At 38.3% G+C, this 20,073-nt stretch overlaps 2 protein-coding genes across 5 annotated transcripts in view; both read left to right on the forward strand.

Moving 5' to 3' along the window:
- The window catches only part of greb1l (GREB1 like retinoic acid receptor coactivator), a 148,650-nt gene that overhangs the window by 52,857 nt on the left and 75,720 nt on the right, over nt 1–20,073 (forward strand). The window contains exon 1 of one of the 4 annotated variants that reach the window (XM_021466912.3): nt 18,563–18,834. The exons of 2 other annotated variants lie outside the window; for them this stretch is intronic. The gene's annotated coding sequence lies outside the window, so the exon portion shown is untranslated. Of the gene's footprint in view, nt 1–18,562; nt 18,835–20,073 lie in introns of those variants that run through there. One more of the 4 variants, NM_001362307.1, reaches the window with a different exon arrangement.
- On the forward strand, nt 10,934–15,950 carry LOC141377798 (uncharacterized). The gene is made up of 2 exons (XM_073923490.1): nt 10,934–11,487; nt 11,569–15,950. The coding sequence occupies exons 1-2, from the start codon at nt 11,040–11,042 to the stop codon at nt 13,935–13,937; spliced, it is 2,817 nt and encodes a 938-aa protein (XP_073779591.1). The 5' UTR covers nt 10,934–11,039; the 3' UTR covers nt 13,938–15,950.

The raw sequence follows: 20,073 nt of genomic DNA on the forward strand, positions 1-20,073 counted from the left end.
GATATAACTAGAGAAATCTCCACTGTGCTGAGCGAGAGGGCTTACTGAACAGCACAGCATCGATGACGTAAGCTTGCCCAGGCCCGATTGTAGTGTGAGTGTGCCGTCGGGGGAGACGGGAAGGGGAACAAGCATGCTTTGGCCCGGTTCGTAGCAACTGTACATAGTGTGACTACGCCCTAAGCCAAGGGAAAATGAATGAATGAAACTTAAATACTTAGGAAATGAAAAAGGCTTCACTTTTTTACCTAATTTACTGGTTAATTAACATATTTCACAAAAGTGTTAGCTTTTCACAATAAATTTAAAACAGACTTGTGATTTTTCTGACCCCAATTGATGCTTTGTTTCCAAGTAGAACTTTGTTTTCTTTCATTTTTGTGAATAAATCAACAGGGGCTGTAATGTTACACAAGTGACTGTTATACTTGCTGAGGGATATTGTACACAGTGTTCCGTTGTCATGTTTTCAGTTTCAAGTCAGTGATCCATAACAGTTAACCTAAATCAAAGGTAAAAGTTAACTTCAGATTGCTGACCTGATCTAAATTTAAGTGCTCCAGTCAGTGCTTCCCTCAGACACATGAGCAGCTTCTTGCTCAGCCTCACTGCATGTGAGTTAGCCAAACCCATTTATTTACTTGTCACTCTTTACATTGAATTTTTAAAAATCTATTATGGTTTACAAATTTTTTTGTCGTAAACATATGTACCGTCATATTGCCCAGCCCTAGTGTAGACACTCGTGTTTGAACGCATTTAAACAGCCACAAATGACCAGCTACTCTTGACCTACTAACCTCATTCTTAAAACACTACAGAAGGTGTTGAAGTTGTTTGACCAGCCCCGGTTCTAAAACAAACCAACAGTGTTTAACATAAACTAAAGCTGCTTACCTCTGTTTCATATTCTGTTGTTCTTTGTGCTCGTTCAAATTAAGAGTTTAGATGCAAAACACTTTAAGGGCTATCTGAAATTTTCGACTCCTGTGTGGTTCAGTTATTTAACTTTAATAACAATGAAAAGCTTGTTTTGATTGCTTTAAAAGGGAAATAACTGAACACAAACATATGAGGATAAAAAAGCACACATTTTAAAAGGAAATTTCAGATGGCAGTAGTCACATCACAGATGTTTTCACACTGCATGACTATCTGGGTTACCATTCCGCTCCTGCTGTGTTTACATTGCAAGATGGATTGGCAACAGGGAGTTTCACACTGCATGACTTTACAATAGGAAGAATCGCTAACAACTTTGACGCAAACTACTTCTCACAACCAAACACATGTGAGAAGTGTAAACAAAGTGATAACACGTAGTATATTTTGTTATTAACTTTTTCATGAGAAAGAAACCTTTAGTGTGGTAGAAAATGTAATTAATTTGCTTACCTGGGGGAATTAGCAATTTTTGTCCTCAACTTTATTCTTCTTTGACCCACTTGTGGTGTTGCTCAGATGACATATCAAACAGACACAGGTGCTCCTGCCAAATTTCCATTTGTTTTCTTGGGTCCAAATAGACCGAAAAAAAAAAACTTCTCCCACAATCTCTCTTTGGTCTGCAGATACCTATACTTGTGGATGCTGCTTTCATTGGTTGTAGGTAATCGTCAATGTTATTTTCAATAAGAACGCATTTCACACAGCTTGATTTTGAATTGCCGACAGCTCCAGATATTTAGCAAGCCAAATATCACACCGGTCTCATCAACGATTCTCTCAGATTGTGTCTTTGATAGTTTACACTGTGTAATTTTTTCTCACATGAACAAGCATCGATTTGTTTGTGATTTCAGGCGTTGGTCTGCGATTCCTCAAAACTTTCTACGAGTCAAAGTCGGGGCTAAAATCACGCAGTCTGAACTTGGCATTAGAGAGTTTTGCATCTAAACTCTTAAATGTAAAAAAGCTTTACCTGCACACTCAGAAATAAAGCTATAAAATCTGTCACTGGGGTGGTACCTTTTCAAAAGGTACACTTTTGTACCAAACAGCTGGACAATCGTACCTTTAGGGGACACTTTTGTACATTTAAGATTCTTTTTTGTACCTTTAAGTTTCTATAAGGTACACATTTGTACTTTTTGGGGCATTAATATGTACCTTTAACGACCTGTTAGGAATAAAAATGTAACATTTGAAATGGTACCGGCCCTAGTGGTAGATTTTGTATCTTTATTTCTGAGAGTGTGTAGCTGAAATAGTAGAGTATAGCACTACACTGTAAAACACGACGAGTTACTTAAAAAAATTGTAAACCTGTTGCCTTAAAAGTGACAAGTTGATTTCACTTAAAAAAAAGAGTAAATCCATTTACACTTGGAACTTTTAAATTGACTTATTTTTTTTGCAATTCTGTACATCTTTTAAAAAAAATTATTGGTCTACTTACCTTTTTTAAAGTAAAGTAAACTAATCTCTTTAAAAGCAATGCATTTACTCACTTTTATATAATGCCAACTAATCACTTTTTACAGTGCAGCAATGCCAATGTTGTGAATTCAGTTCCCAGGGAATGCAATTACAATGTGTAGATTTAATGCAATGTAAGTCTCTTTAAATAAAAGCATCTGCCAAATGTGTGTGAATATAAATTATCCAAGCTTATTTGATCTACTGTAGTGTGATTACTGTAGTTGCTTTACGTAAAAAAAAGAGTAAACCTGTTACCTTAAAAGTGACAAGTTAATTTTACTTAAAAAGTGAGTAAACCCATTTAAACTTGGAACTTTTAAATTGACTTAGCTTTTTTTTTTGTAATTCTGCATATTGTTAATTGACTTTTTTTCGTAACTCACCTTTTTTTAGTAAAACTAAATAGGTTTAGGATGCTTTCACACCTAGACTTTTGTTTCGGAACCTGTTTGCCCAGTTAGCGCAGTTAGTTTGGCATATGTGAATCCAGCAATCACACCAAAACAATCATTCTGAGATAGCCTGAATGACGTGGTCTTGTCTCTATTGAAGCGACCTCTGGAGCTGATCGATTGTAGTGAAAATATGATCTGAGTCTGGCTATATCACAGTGTATTATGGATATGTAATAGACATATACAGCTATATGAAGAGAGAATGATGAGTAAACTGCAGTAGTTTATGTTATTTATTTCTATAATGTAAAGCCTATAATGCATAAGCCAACTGCTGTGTATGAGAAAGTCTTACCTCTGCTCTATATTTAGTGACAACGTCTGTGCGTGTCAAAATTCAAAATTAAAGCACAGCTTTTCGCTTATAATGTCTCATTGCTTATTGTCATAAATTAAAATAGGGATGCTTGACAGCTGAAACTCTGGAAAATAAACCCTGAAACTGACCAATGTGAGGAGAGTTTACTCGTACTTGTTTTAGCTATTTTGGTCCATTTAGAAACTTTGCCATGTGAAAGCGAACTGCACCAAGAACAAAGTTCAACAATATAAAAATTGTAATCGCTTTTTTGGAAAAAAATAATCGATTCACTGGTGTGAAAGCACCCTTACTCACTTTTTAAAATAATGTCAACTAATTGCTTTTCACAGTGTAACAATGCTAAGGTTGTGAATTCAATTCAGGGATTGCAATAACAATGTGTACATTTAATGGAATATAAGTCTCTTTAGATAAAAGCATTTGCCAAGTGCATGTAAATATGAACTTTCCAAGCTTATTTGATCTATATTAAACAGAAACTTAATACAGGACCATATACTCACACATAGACTGTCTTCAAAGAAAAGTGGTCAAAAGAGGTTAAAACACCAGGAGTGTGTCTCCATCAACTGCATCTAAACTCTTCAAATGTAAAAAAGCTTCTCCTGTGGCTGAAGTTGTAGAGCATGGCACTACACTGTAAAAGGTGATTAGTTAACACTTAAAAGAGTAAATCTATTGCCTTAAAAAGTGAAAAGTTTTACTTTAAAAATGTAGTAAACCCATTTATACTTGGAACTTTTAAGTTGACTTAGCTTATTTTTGTAATTCTGCACATTGTTTATTTACTTTGTTTGGGTTACTCACCTTTTTTAAGATAAGTCAAATAGGTTTACTCACTTTTTAAACGTCAACTAATCGCTTTTTACAATGTAGCAATGCCAATGTGTGTATTCCGTTCCCAGGGATTGCCATAACAATGTGTACATTTAATGCTATGTAGATCTCTTTAGATAAAAGCATCTGCCAAATGCATGTAAATATTACATTTTATCAATATTATACAAAAACTTAATACATTACCATACACTTACGTATAAACCCTGTCTTCAAAGAAATTAGAAAAGTGGTCAAAAGGGGTAAACACAAAGAGTGTGTCTCCATCAACTTGTGATCTGATTGACCAAAACACATCTAAAAACAGGTGCTAACTGGGTCTTTGGTTGTCATCAAAGCAGTCTAGTGAGAGAGAACTCATAAAATGTATAATCTGAAGAATTTGAAAAAGTCAAAAGATACAAAGTTAAAGCTAATTTTATGACAATTCAATTTGACAGTTTATAATGGGGCTGCACAATCGAAAAATCGAATATTACAATTTTTTGTTTTTCTGCAATAAGGACTTGACATTAACTTTTTTGACATTAACTACTTCTAGTAGTTTTCCAATGTTTCTAGAAGTGGCCATGTTCACTAGCCACAATTTTGTTGTTGAGAAAATATATTTTAAATGCATAAATTTGATTTGGGCATTCTGAAATATCTTTATTTTATGCCTCATCGTTCATTTATCTTTTATTTGTGTGTCGTCTATGACCTTACTCTATAAGAATGTTCAAATGGGTTGTGGTTGCACAGTGTCGCATTGCAATTAATTTTATTTCACATGACATTTTTTAGGGCTCAACACTAACGATTTAGCCCTTTTTTTCTGGCCAGCACCAAGCTAGTTTTTCCTTGCCACAAAATTTGAACAATGTGTCAAAACAAGCTATATAGAGCAGTACACTAAAACTAAACACAAGTTTTATACATAAAACTATACATAAACTAAAATTCTAATCTTAAGTGATAAGCCAGCACTGGCAATTAAAAAATTTCTTTCAACCAGCCAAAGTGGCTAATGAGGGTGGCTTTCTAACACCTGATTTATTTTTCTGTGTCGAGTGATCGCCGTGACCCATTGTGCATGCCTTGTCCATTGCTGTGCATTTATACATCTGCACTCTATTTGTGGTCCTCTGTGTCAAGTTTCTTCTCTGATGTTTTGTTTTTTCTGAAAGCTACCTTTTTGTGCAAGTTGCTAAAATTCGCTTATTCAGAGGCGGAAACCGGCAGTCGTGCAACAACGTTAATTATAAGGTAAACACAAAACAACAGTTTCCATAGTGAGTACTCGCTCCAATGGGTTTGCGCGGCTCTTGGTCTGCCCCATACTCGGCAGCGCTACTAAGCTGACCAATCACAGGTTGATCAGCTTAGTTGACCAATCACTGGTTGGTCAGCTTAGTATGCATCGTTGCGATGTGTAGTTGCATTTCTTGAGAGGTGCGACCACGCGAAGGCTGCACCTAAGCATATGCGTGCGCTTCACACAGAAGTATAAGGCCCCGTTTACACTAGTGCGTTTTAGTTTTAAAATGCCGTTTTAGATCAAAAACGATCTGCATCAACACTAGCGTTTCACCTAGCGTCTCTGAACATATCTCCGTACACACTACGCCACCAAAAACGTATATCACGTGACCATTCGCGCACTCTGGGCATGCGCGTTCTAGTATAAACAGAAAGCATGCATCTCGCTCTGCATTTGGTTATTGTTAGTCAACAAACGCTGGTTGTAAATTAAACGCGATGGCAAAGAAAGTAAGAGAGGTATTTTTGTGAACAGAAGACGAGGTCGAGTTGTTACTAAACGTAACAAATGAATAACTGCCCAATGGTGCCTAAAACAGACAATAGTGCAAACAACGCTCCCAGTTGTGTCTGTGTTGTTGTTTACAGTGAAGGCTGGTCTGTTGTCTTCAGGTAGCTTTAAAGCCATGTGTTATAGTCATGTGATAGGTGCTTGAGAAATAAGGGAAGGATACGCAATGACACTAAAGCCCCAATCAGGTAGCGAATCTCAGCAGCCCCACCTCCGTTTTCAGATGTCTGCGTTTTCCCATCCACACTGAAACGGAGCAGCAGCATTTTAGAATGAAAACGGCCTCTCCAGCGTTTTCAAAATGCTCTGTTTTCGGTGCTCGAGAACTCCGGCGTAGTGTGGACGGATGGCGTAACCGTAGCAAAACTTATGCGTTTTAAAACAAAAACGCATTAGTGTAAACGGGGCCTAAGTCAGCCTTAACCTGCTAAAGATGAAATCTAACTGCATTTGGCTGGTTGGCAGGTGTTAATGTCAAGCCCTCTCTGCGGAATTTCACCAGATGACTTGAATATCTCTATTTGGAAAGACTGAATTATTTTAGATTGATTAGGATGTTTCTGTAGGGGAGTGAATTATGCAAAAAAACAAAAAAAAAAACATAAATACAGATACAATCTACGAACATAGGTAAATACAATAGAGAAAAAGATACAAATGAAAGAAACAGTGTTTTACATTTGTTTGAGGTATTCAATTACTGTATTCAGGTACAGTAATTGAATAATCACATGTAAATAACACTGTGTAGCCTTCATCGAATAAGCAATTCAATAAAGATTATCGTTATTAAAGTTACAAATGGTACAATTTTCTTATGCTTGAATGCGTTTAAAATCTTCATGCCGCAAAAACACATGCAAGTAAACCATAAATCAGACTTAATAATGCCTTTGCTGCGATGTAACTATTGTGAATGATCACATTGCCATATCGATGCTGAAACGATATATTGTGCAGCCCTAGTTTATAATGCTCAAAAACTACAGATGTTGTTCCGATTGGACACAACCTTGCACTGTTTCAGAAAATGTTCTTCAATTTATTCTAAATATATAGGTTTGTTCCTAGTCTGTTTGCTTGCATCCCTGATTAGGTTACAGTAACAATTAAACACAATTTATTAACACTGTTAAGTGTAATCTTTGGCAAATCTCAAAATGAACATCTATTTTCATATTGCACTTTATAGTCTTCGTTCATTTTCCTTAGTCCCTGAATTATCAGGTGTGGCCACAACAGAATGAACCACCAACTATTCCACCATATGTTTTACGTAGTGGATGCCCTTCCAGCCGCAACTTTAAATACTTTATAGTCTTGTGGTTCCTAAATTTAAAAGGTTTTAAATATGTTTAGACAAAACATCAGGATATAAGTATCAACCATTTATCAGTTATAAGTAGGCCCACCCAGAATCTGTGCGCGCAGATTTTTAGCCCATCATTAATTCTGTTTATTTACTTGAGTAAATGTGTGTAAATCTATATTTATTCAGTTTTTAAATTAATTAAAGTAATATTATTGACTAATGTGAAAATGTTCATCTGATTTATGTGCAATGCAGTTTGTACAGTAATATCTTCTTTTAGTAGATATATTATGTGATAGACTTGCTTTATTTACCAAATAAAGTGAATATAATTGGATTTGCAATTTAAACATTAAATAAAAGTTAAAAAGATATTATTGTTTATTTCATATATTAGGTTTGAGTTATGATACTCCCAAAATAATTTCACAGAAATCCGCAGGTTTTTACTAAAATTCCCTGCAGAAATAACAAAAGACGTCCACAGATTCTGTCTGGTTCTAGTAATAAGCAGATCATGAGAGCAACTGTTTGTTTCTATTTTAATTTTTTATAGATCTCCACCTAAAAATAAACATAATTGTGGTTATACTAACAAGGAAAGAATTCAGCATTAACATGTGGTTTCAACACTTTGCCTTTGAGAGAAAGGTGTAAAATTGTGGTTGACCATTATCAGTTAACCAGATGTGCAAGATCAGCGAAGCAAAGATTCAATCAAACAGTGCTGAGAAACTGTTTTCTCGTGTTTAACGTTTTGAAATTCATACTAAAACAGATGGATTAACTTTTGTGTCGTCATAAAACGTTTGCTATAGTTCTTCAGCATTTGTTTTCACTTGCATCTGGTTGAACGACAACGTGAATCATCGGTTCTTGACCAGCAGTGCCATTCCTCGCCCGAATAATGATGGATGAAGCGTCAAAGCAGGAGGAATTGTGTCAGGAAGCACATCTGACCTCTCTTTGGCCCTTGTCACCTGATAAGGCTTGTCTGTTTTGATAATATGTGCTTCATGTGACACAGGGCCATTAAACAAGACCCTATTTTACACTGTAAAAAGTAAAATCTCAGACTATAATGGCCATTTAATCAAGAGAACAAGAGACGGACAAACAAACCATTAGGAACCATGAGGTAAATGTGCGCGTTTACCAAATGTTAAATTAAAACATAAATAATTCAATTTGTCAAATCCCAAATGGGATTGAGCCAAATGGGATTCGGTCATCAGCACATAACTGCAAACAAATAACAAATCACACAGCGAAAAAGAAATGAATTTAACCTGTTAGTTGAACTATTATTGTCCCTAGTGAATAACAGCTGTGGTCTGTTGTAAAATGCAGGGCTGGGTTCATCGGCAGGTCTCTGGTTTATTGGCCAGAGTAGCTTTGCTGGTTTTTACCCATATTGAGCTCTTTGTTTGTTGTCATGGTATCGAGGCACTTAATTCTCCCATGGACACCATAGATTTTTAGGTCTTATTGTTTTATTGTTGAGAATGCACTCCCCTACGTTGAAAAATATTTGCACATAACTCTCAATACTGGTGTCGTTATTTGTTGTTTGGACACTTTTGTAAGACTTTTTGTAAAAATGTAGTGGAGGCTTCGCATGGAAGAATTAATACTTGTGCAGATCATTGGGAACGCTTACTAGATGAAGATATGCATTGGATTTAGTCATTTCGTTAACCTCTATCTAATTATTCAATGCGACTTCCATTTTGAATAACAATCTGCCAAAAAAGTCTAAGAGCAGTCAGGTTAAGTGCTAAAATCCACAAACAATTTGGATTTATTAAATATTACATTTAACAGTGTTCGAAAATGTTACTTTAAATAAGATTTAGATTATGACAAAGGGCAATCTAAATGTTAAAACTGAAACAAAAGCACATGCACAATGAAGTCATTAATATTAATCAAAACCAACGAATTTAAAAAATTCTAAAAATGGCCTTTAATTGATATAGTTCAATCTGTGAATCACCTTTGCCAGCGTTCCTTAATTGCACTAATATGAGGTTCCAGAGGGGCCTTTGTTAATTACCGACGTAAAGCATTTGTCTAAGTGCAGGAGTTGGTTGAAGGTTAAATTAAAGCAATTCACTCTGGATGAATGTGCGGCAAGGTCAACACTCTAATCAGTGCTTCGCTCACACAAAGACCCATTTCTGACTCTAATAAATGAGCCCAGAACTCCCACGATCCCATCCCGCTGCAGTCTGCTGACCGTACCTCGGGGTTGCCCTCTTGCCCCTCTCATTTTCCAGTCACTTTTATAACTGGACAGTAAACTTCCAGTGGCTTAATGATGATGACTTCTTCATCTGCCCAAATACTCCTTTTGTTGATCCTCCCAGGCCTCCACCCCCTTAAACCCTGGCTAACCTTGGCCCACCACCACCCCCGTCCACTGCTGGACTAATCCTCTCCCCAGGCTGTCACCTCCACCCCCCGCCAGCCAATCCCTTGCTGACCAGTCAGGGTTTTCTCTCCTTTGCCGATTTCAGCTTTGGCTTTCAGCTTGTTGTGTTGCCTCCCCCATGCCTCCCTTCCCCCCTTGGTTTGTGTGGCCAAGTGGAGGAGGTTATCTCCAAAACCCTGGCTCATGTTGGCCTCGCTGGAAAAGCCCCGATTTGCACTTCAGGACCTCAGCAGGAAGTCCGTGAGAAGGCTTTAATAGGCAAATGAGCGCAGGGCTTAAGGAACAACAACCTGCCAGCGGTGTGACAAGCGGCGTGAGACCCCACGCCTCATGCCCGGAATAGACCTTATGTGGTCAGGGAGGCAGAACGTGCCACGGTAGCATTGGCTTTCACGTGACGTCGACATTGTCAGGCTGTTGTAATTGGCCTGTGTTAAGGTGGATTTGTTTTTTCTGACACTGAGTAGATAGCTCCTGAAGAGCACAATAAGCTGTGGCACTTGACACCTCCATCTCTCCCTCCTACCCAGCTGATGCTCATTTGTCACTGCGTTAAAATCACGTTCCGCTATCACCTCATCGATGTGATTCTCAGTTGTTTTTACAACCATGCTAGGATTAGAATTTCATCACACTTCTGAAATCCTGCACTCGAAAGGCTTCCCATAAAAGAGGCCAAACCACTCTTTCCATCACTCTTTTCACACTGAACAAAGCAAACCAGATAATGATATTCATAAATAGATTTTCATATAGGGTAACACTCTATTTTGATGGTCCATTTGAGTATTAGTAGACTGCTTAATATCTGTTGATACTACTTCTTCAGCAGACATTTAACTGACTATAAGAAACTTCGCAAGTACATGTCAACTTACACTAACCCAAACCCCAACCCTGACCCCAACCTAAGAGTCTACTTATATCTTAGTTGCCATGTAGATGCAATGTGTCTAAACTCAACGAACGGACCATCAAAATAAAGGGTGATCTTATATAGCTCCTTTTTAAAAATATATATATTTTTAAAGCTCTTTACGCATAAAAGAAATAAAACAATATCATGTAACAGTATAACCAGTCGATATAAAACACATAAAAAGCACACCTCACGGATATATCTAAAGAAGTGTGCTTTCAAAGATGATTTAAATACCTCGAAAGGTTATGCAAAGGTTATAGCTGTCGAAAGGTTATAGGTTATCGAAAGGTTATAGCTGAATTCAATCAGCTAGTGCTTTAGGGGTTATATAAACAACTAGTTCACCGCGGCAGCGGTCGCGGCAGCCTCGTGTGAAGACCGCCTCGTGTGAAGACCGACGAGGGTAAAGACCATCGACTCTACCTGCGCGACTCCACCGAGCAAAGACACCGACAAAGCACTTGAGTACTTTACTTTATTGTTTTACTTTACACTTATCTTTTTTTGTTGTCAGTGCACTTTTATTATGTGTTTTCTAATTCCTGTTGTTACTAACACTCGCAAAACACGGGAGGTACGCTGCAGGCGTAATCCTCACAACCTTCGTTCAATACATGTATCTACTATTTCACAACTCTCTCTCTCCGTGGGCCTCTGGAATTGTCAATCAGCTGTTAACAAGGCTGATTTTATTACCTCCATAGCTACATATTCTGACTATAATCTCATGGCTCTAACTGAGACCTGGTTGAGGCCGGAGGACACTGCTACACATGCTACTCTTTCTGCTAATTTCTCTTTTTCCCACACTCCTCGTCAGACAGGGAGAGGGGGTGGGACTGGACTACTAATTTCCAAAGAATGGAAATTTACTCTGATACCGTCCCTGCCAACAATCAGCTCCTTTGAATTCCATGCAGTCACCATTATCCACCCCTTCTACATAAATGTGGTTGTCATCTACCGCCCACCAGGTAAATTAGGTCACTTCCTAGATGAACTGGATGTTCTTCTCTCATCTTTTTCTAATTTTGCCACTCCCTTATTGGTGCTAGGTGACTTCAACATTTACGTTGACAAACCGCAAGCTGCAGACTTTCAGACTCTGCTTGCCTCTTTTGACCTAAAAAGAGCACCTACTTCTGCTACCCACAAATCGGGTAATCAGCTAGACCTTATTTACACACGACACTGCTTCACTGATCAAACAATAGTAACTCCACTACAAATATCTGATCATTTCCTTCTGTCTCTCAACATCCACATTACTCCTGAGCCGCCACACACTCCAACACTGGTCACCTTTCGCAGAAACCTACGATCTCTCTCACCCAATAGACTATCCACCATTGTTTCAGACTCTCTTCCTCCATCTCGCAAACTCACTGCACTTGATTCGAACAGTGCCACTAATACACTCTGCTCCACACTAGCATCATGTCTAGACCGATTATGTCCTCTTGCATCCAGGCCAGCCCGTGCCAGTCCTCCTGCACCCTGGCTCTCGGATGCTCTCCGTGAGCATCGCTCAAAACTTCGGGCTGCAGAGAGAATTTGGCGGAAAACTAAAAATCCTGCACACCTCTTAACATACCAAACTCTTCTGTCCTCTTTCTCAGCTGAGGTTACTTCTGCAAAGCAGACGTATTACCGTCTGAAAATCAACAATGCCACTAATCCTCGCCTACTTTTTAAAACATTTTCCTCCCTCCTCTATCCTCCTCCTCCACCCGCATCCTCCACACTTACTACTGATGACTTTGCTACATTCTTCTGCACCAAAACTGCAAAAATCAGTGCTCAATTTGCTGCACCTACAACAAACACGCAAGATACAACACCAACACCACACACACTCACCTCTTTTTCTCAGCTCTCTGAGTCTGAGGTGTCCAAACTTGTGCTATCTAGCCATGCAACCACCTGTCCACTCGATCCCATTCCCTCTCATCTCTTGCAAGCCATCTCTCCTGCAGTCATACCAACACTGACTCACATAATTAACACATCTCTTGACTCTGGTTTATTCCCCACTACATTTAAGCAGGCTAGGGTAACCCCACTGCTAAAGAAACCCAACCTGGACCATACGCTACTTGAAAACTACAGACCAGTATCCCTGCTTCCATTCATGGCCAAGATTCTGGAGAAAGTAGTGTTCAATCAAGTCCTGGACTTTCTTACTCAAAACAATCTCATGGACAACAAGCAATCCGGCTTTAAGAAAGGCCACTCAACTGAGACTGCCCTGCTCTCGGTCGTGGAGGATCTCAGACTGGCTAAAGCAGACTCTAAATCATCAGTCCTCATTTTGCTGGACTTGTCAGCTGCTTTTGACACTGTCAACCACCAGATCCTGCTATCTACGCTTGAGTCACTGGGCGTTGCGGGCACTGTTATACAATGGTTTAGATCTTACCTCTCTGACAGGTCATTCAGGGTGTCTTGGAGGGGAGAGGTGTCCAACCTACAGCATCTAAACACTGGGGTACCTCAAGGCTCTGTTCTTGGGCCACTTCTCTTCTCCATCTACACATCATCTCTAGGACCAGTCATCCAGAGACATGGATTCTCCTACCACTGCTATGCTGATGACACCCAGCTATACCTCTCTTTTCATCCTGATGATCCCTCGGTTCCAGCTCGTATCTCAGCCTGCCTGTTGGATATTTCACACTGGATGAAAGATCATCATCTTCAGCTGAACCTCGCAAAAACGGAAATGCTTGTAGTTTCTGCCAACCCGACTCTACACCATAACTTTTCAATCCAGATGGATGGGGCAACCATTACTGCATCCAAAATGGTGAAAAGCCTTGGAGTAACGATTGATGACCAACTAAACTTCTCTGACCACATTTCTAGAACTGCTCGATCGTGCAGATTTGCACTCTATAACATCAGAAAGATCCGACCCTTCTTATCTGAACATGCAGCTCAACTCCTTGTTCAAGCTCTTGTTCTCTCCAAACTGGATTACTGCAACTCTCTACTAGCTGGGCTTCCAGCTAACTCTATCAAGCCTCTTCAACTGCTCCAGAATGCAGCAGCACGAGTTGTCTTCAATGAACCTAAACGAGCACATGTCACTCCACTGCTAGTCCGTTTGCACTGGCTGCCAGTTGCTGCTCGCATCAAATTCAAAACTCTGATGTTTGCCTACAAAGTGACTTCTGGCCTAGCACCTTCTTATCTGCACTCACTTCTGCAGATCTATGTGCCCTCCAGAAACTTGCGTTCTGTGAATGAACGTCGCCTCGTGGTTCCATCCCAAAGAGGGAAAAAATCACTTTCGCGAACGCTCACGCTCAATCTGCCCAGTTGGTGGAATGAACTCCCTAACTGCATCAGAACAGCAGAGTCACTCGCTATTTTCAAGAAACGACTAAAAACTCAACTATTTAGTCTCCACTTCACTTCCTAAGCTGCAATTGCCTCTTTGAATATCACACTAATTGTACAAAAAAAAAAAAAAAAAAAAAAAAAAAAAAAAAAAAAAAAAAAAAAAAAAAAAACTACTAACACTTCCCTTCTTAGACTTTACAGACCTGAAACTTGCCTTTAGTACTTATTCATTGTTGCTCTTGGTTGTGTAAATTGCTTCCTTGTCCTCATTTGTAAGTCGCTTTGGATAAAAGCGTCTGCTAAATGACTAAATGTAAATGTAATGTCTCATATTATAGGGTAGTGACTTCCAAAGTTTTGGGGCAAGGTGTATGGGCTATAAGCACAGTGTTTTTCAGCCAACCTCCGGTCAAAACTTTATCCCAGCAAACTATTTTCTGTTTAATAGACGTCTAATAGACATCTAAACGTAGACAGCTTGGCTAAAACAAGGCTAAACTTAGGCTGTCAGTGAAAATCTAATAGACATCTAAGAATAGCCCAATACAAATAGATTAGACAGACTTTACATTGTGTAGACATTTGCTTCTGTTTATTTGATGACTACTCTAGTTTTGGCCTATTCTGCAACGTCTATTACATTTTTACTGACAGCCCAAATTTAGCTTTGTTTTAGCCAACACGACTATGTTTAGATGTCTATTAGACATCTTTTAAAAACAAAAAATGGTTGCTGGGCCTGGGATGTAAATATTTTCCATTTCATAAGGTTCCTCTTACAGCATTGATGTTGTAATGTAATTCAAATATAATCAGTTAAAAAGACTTAAACATGCATTTAATTGTTAAAGTGTAAAAAGAGACAACAAAGTGCTTAAACACAGCCGCCGTCATTAGCAAAATACTGTGGTAAAATTAATTTCCATATTTTAAAGACATGATGCGAAGCAATATAATTTAATGCATTGCTTCTTGTTTGGTCTGATACCCACTTTATATCATATCTCAGCCAGACAGTGAAGTTTACTGTTTTCTTAAAGAAATCAGATCTTAAACCCAGCGATTTTGTGTGGAATGACAATTAACCAGAAGGCAGGGGCTTCTGACTGAGAATTAAATTAAGAATTAAATGGCTGACTGAAATTAAATTAAAGTCCATGTGCATATACCCCATTGAGGAAACTGTTAAAAAAATAATAATCAAAAGCACAGAGATCACATTTTAAAAGTTCTTATAAAAAATGTTCTGGGAGATATTCTGAAAGGTCAGTAATTAGGTTTTAATTTACTTCAATCTTGGCTATATACTGGTATGTTCTAAATCCAACATATCCTGTTATGTTTATACATGCCAGTATAAGCAGACCTCTTTTTTCAGATTTCAGTTAAAGGCATTGGTCCCTAGCATACTTTAAAATATTTAATTTATGTTCAACAGAATAAATAAAATCAGGAATGCTTGGAACAACTGGAGAGCAACCAATAGTAAGTATTTGTTATTATTAATACTGAGGGAACTACAGTCAGAATTATTATGCCACTGGCTTGCAAGGTTCAGGATCTGTAAAGCTACGCATCAATGAATTTGCTCTTCCGTGTTTGGACTCTCAGTCATGATTTCAAACCACACTGAACTGAACTAAACTGAAATGAACTTAAACACTAAAAACTAAACTACCCTGATCCAGTTACTATGACCATTTATGTAAAGCTGCTTTGACACAATCTACATCGTAAAAGCGCTATACAAATAAAGCTGAATTGAATTGAATATTAGCCCCTCTTTGTAATTTTTTTTTTCTTTTTGTAATATTTTCTAAATTATGTTTATCAGAGGAAGGACATTTTCACCGTAAGTCTGATAATTTTTTTTTTTTGTTCTGGAGAAAGACTTATTTGTTTTTTTCGGCTAGAAAGAAACATTTTAAGGTCAAAATTAGTAGCCCCTTTAAGTCTACAGAACAAACCATAATTATACAATAAATTGCCTAATTACCCTAACCTGCCTATTTAACCTAATTAACTTAGTTAAGCCTTCAAATGTCACTTTAAGCTGTATAGAAGTGTCTTGAAAAATATTATATACTGTCATCATGGCAAAAAAATTAGTCATTAGAAAAGAAGTTATTTAAAACTATTATGTTTATAAATGTGTTGAAAAAGATCTTATCTCCATTAAAATTGGGGAAAAAATTAACAGGGGGGCTAATAATTCTGACTAACTGTACATCTTTAAGATCCATTTTGTTAATTAATTGACCTTTAGATTAGATGTTTCTCAGAAAAGTGTATAGGAAAAGATTTTCAAATCTTGCATTTTGCATTTCTTTTTTTCTTCTTTGGTTTTACTTTTTTTATGGATGAAAGCCAGGAACACTTTTTAGTACTTACATTGTGAACTTTTATTAATCCAATGCTTGGATCATGTTTTTCCCATTGGAACTGAGTTGACTATTTCTCCAGAAAGAAACCAAGGATGAATTATAGTATAAAACTCCGATTCTGTACTCTATAATCCTGCTGTGGTTTACCACAAACTGGGCTTTTGTCGGTTCAAAGATTTACCCATTAGTGTTTGTCTCACTGGACCTAAACAATGATGCTCTCTGTCTGGAATGAGCCAGTTTTGCTGTACCTTAAGAATGTAGCACTTCTCAAAAGGAAGTAGAGAACAAGACAAAGCAGAACTCCAGAAGATGTTGAAAGAGCCGCCACCACATGACTTATCTATTCTCAGGTGGCAGTGGAAAAGATACTTCCCATTGTCAGTGCCCAAGGCTGGAGACTCAAAGCAGTGCTGAAGGATGGGTGAGAGGAGGGCCAGCTCACTCACTGAATCTTTTGTTTTACCCACAAGCTCAATTGAGCAAAGGAAATCCCTGCTTTGCTCTCTTTCTCCTTTTTCACTGACCTATTATGGTCTGATAGTGTTAAAGCCAGAGACTTGATTCGGCACTTCAGGTTACACAGAAGAATGAACTTGTTCTGCGATACTATACATAAAAATCTTTTCTCGTTCAATCTTGAAAAAGAGTCTTTCACAACAAACAAAATGAAGTCTCAAATGAAATGCATTTACCAATCTCTATTCCTCATTACACATTAATGGACATTGTGTGGTCCAAATGATATCTTAAGGAGATACCTTGCAATTAAAATAAACAATGTTTAGACAAAGCCTCTAGATTAGCTGGAATGACAGCATTAATGACTCTGAGGGGCTAATAAAGCCCACTGAGGGCGGGAGGTCATTGTTTAAAGCTGACTCCCATACTGCTTTAGCCCCTATCTACTAATTCATATTGGGGTGAGAAGAAGTATACAGCTTGATCTTGACCAACTGTTGTGTTTGTCCTGCAACGAAAGATATAAAAAGCATAATAAATAGCTTACATACTGTGCAGCTTGATCAAAATTTATTTCTTTTGCTACAAAATGTTAAATTCTCACAGCAAAATTATTTTTTATTGTTAAAATTCTTTTGCTTTATTACATCAAGTGCTTGCCTGTAATCCATCTGATACTTTGGTTTGTTGACATGGCTGTTTTGTTGTTTGCCTGACAAATTCTTTGTGTCTTTAACTTTGACAAATGCATTTCACTGGTCAGGTTCTCAGCACACTCTTTGAACTGTTGCGTCAAGTAACCTTTTTGTTTCATGGACAAGGCTATTATCAATTATTAACAAATCTCTCTACTCACTGCAGATAAAATAGGATCTTTGGGTGTGTTGATTAAATCTACAGTGTATATTTAACCTCTAAAGTCAAATGATAGGGTCATGCTAATGAAACTTGTGGTGACATTACCAGAATAGGGCAAGATTAGTGTTTGAGGTGCGTGTTGCATACATGAGTCATATTGTGTCAGTTCAAATGGAGTAGTCCTGTTTTTATTTCATTCATTCAATTACTATTCCTGTTTCCCAAGATTCTACCGAGTCACAATATTTTGCTGTTGAGAAAATGAGAAATGAAGTCATTGTTAGAGAGAGCCTGAAGCACCAGGCGAACCCGATCCTCCTGTATTTGCGTTTAAATCACTGTTGTGTTCTCAACTTCCTCTGAGCCTCTTCTCTGTGGCACGCAGTAGGAAATGATCAATCCCGTAAAGAGCAAAACATCAATCTTCTATTAAGCTATTTTGACCAGATGAGTCCTTGCCATTCGGCTATTTACAATGGGCCTAAATTCTCAGTTAATCGTCAACCTTCAGTGAGGGGAGGGCCATGAGTGCAAGCAAGGCTGATGGACAAACTGTGGACTGACCCCACATTCTTTAGCAAGTGTCCCTAGTTTGCCATTGGTGTGCCCTATCAGTAAAATGGCCCCAATAAAACGGGGAGCGGCAGAAGGGTAAGAAAATGATCCTTCGTCTTACACTTTTGCCCCATCTGCAAGTGCAGATCTTTGTGTTCTCCGGTGTCATGTCAAGAGCGAGGCATCTGCACATCGTGCATAGCGACTGCAGCACGCGTGTGGCGCATGGAGGTGGCTTGCCTCTATTGTACCGTGCCTGGCAGTATGGCCCTCTCCACAACAGCATCTGTCACCTTAGGGGGTCAGCAAGGGCCAAGATGAATGAGTCCTGAGAGAATGCCCCTCTCGCCCCACAGAGCAAATGGCCAAGAAGAGGGAGGGGGCAACGGGAACTGGGGGAGGGCCTGCTGTTTGTGTATGTGAGTGTTAGAGGGTTTGTGTATCCAGATCTACCGAGTACAGGACAGAGAGGGTGGCTTCACTGGAGTTCCTGGAATCAGGCATTGCTGCCCCGACTCAGGACTATCATGACCAGGGAGCTGCTAGGTCGCAACAAGGACAAGGAATACCATTACCACACACACAGCCTTGATGTTGCTTTTGGATATTTGAAGGACGTTTACTATGGAAATGGAGTCTCTTTTTTTCAGTGATTTGCCTTAAGGTCTACATTGGGACTCGTCGAGGCACACTCCACACCCTGGATGCTTATGAAAGGTACAGAAGCATCATGTTAGATTCTTTGACACTCACCGGCTCCTGTTAACATGGTGTCAATGGCTATGGCTCTTAACACCCCATTTACTTAAACATATTTGCATTTTTGCATTGACTAAGCTCTTTCCCATCCCCCTTGCTCTATCTCTCTGCCTGTAAGTGAATGTCTTTGAATGTAAAATTAAAACTAAGTGTGAACTGGTCAGTGATAAGTGTGAAGGTCAAAATTTAAGAAGTACTGTGTTCATTTTTTGTTTATGTTGAAAGGCAGGCACTATTGATTTCAGGCAATAGTGTTGCTTTGGGCTTTTAGTCATAATTTTTGAGTTTTGTAAGTGTTTTTTTATTTTGAGGAGGATTTTTATTAAACAAAAGTTGATTTTGTTTATTGAAAATGTATTAAAAGCTAGCTCTGCTCTTTCATTGTTAGTAGTTTAATAAAAGTATGCCGATAAGGTGAAAAACTTTAGATGAGTGAATAGAATGAAAGAGAGAAATTGATTTAGTGCCACAGTTTTTCTGTAACCACTTTTTTTGGCCATTTTTAATAACTTTTTACTTCTATGAATTGTATAAATGTTCAGCAACATTCTACCAGCAAGTTCTGGTTCTGATGCCAAAGATAACTTGCAAGACAAAAAGCCTGCATTCTAAAAGTGGCCAACAATATATTTAAGTACTAATTTTTTCCTGCTATCATTATTAATACAGCAACCTGTTATATGGACAAGTCTACTTTTCACAGTTTGTGTTTTCATCATGTGGCACTCAGATAGTGGGTCATGTTGTGTCTGTTGGAGCACATTGTTGCAAAATTAATCATTTGAGACATAACAAATGTTACCAGCAATGCAAGCAAATGTTTGAAGTTTACATAATTATGTCTATGGCTTGGTTTGTTTTGGCTGCCCAAGGTGTTGTTTCCTTTATTGGTTGTGTTGTTTATACTTTTGGTGCTTTTGATTTCATTAGTTAGGAATAGACAGCCTTGCAGGACACAGAGTCCTTGGTTATAAGTATACATGTTTTTTGAAGCCAATGTGTTGATCATTGCTTGCATGCTTTCAACGTCATATTGACTTATTTCTGTGTTTCGGTGGAGGCATATTCAGATTTAGAAAGCAAACTGAAAGCCTGCATGGAAGCAGAAACAGAAACAGCTTACAGCCTAAAGGCAGGGCTCTCTGCAGGCATGTCCACATTAGCATTTAACACTCCTTAAATGTCATTAGCAGTCAA

Source organism: Danio rerio, chromosome 2, assembly GCF_049306965.1.
Source record: "Danio rerio strain Tuebingen ecotype United States chromosome 2, GRCz12tu, whole genome shotgun sequence".
Taxonomy (NCBI): Eukaryota; Metazoa; Chordata; class Actinopteri; order Cypriniformes; family Danionidae; genus Danio; species Danio rerio.

Coding starts and splice junctions, on each gene's coding strand:
- LOC141377798 (XM_073923490.1), top strand. CDS start 11,040: ATGTGTTTTCTAATTCCTGTTGTTACTAACACTCGCAAAACACGGGAG. Junction 11,488..11,568: donor TGTCATCTACCGCCCACCAG/GTAAATTAGGTC, acceptor TATTGGTGCTAG/GTGACTTCAACATTTACGTT.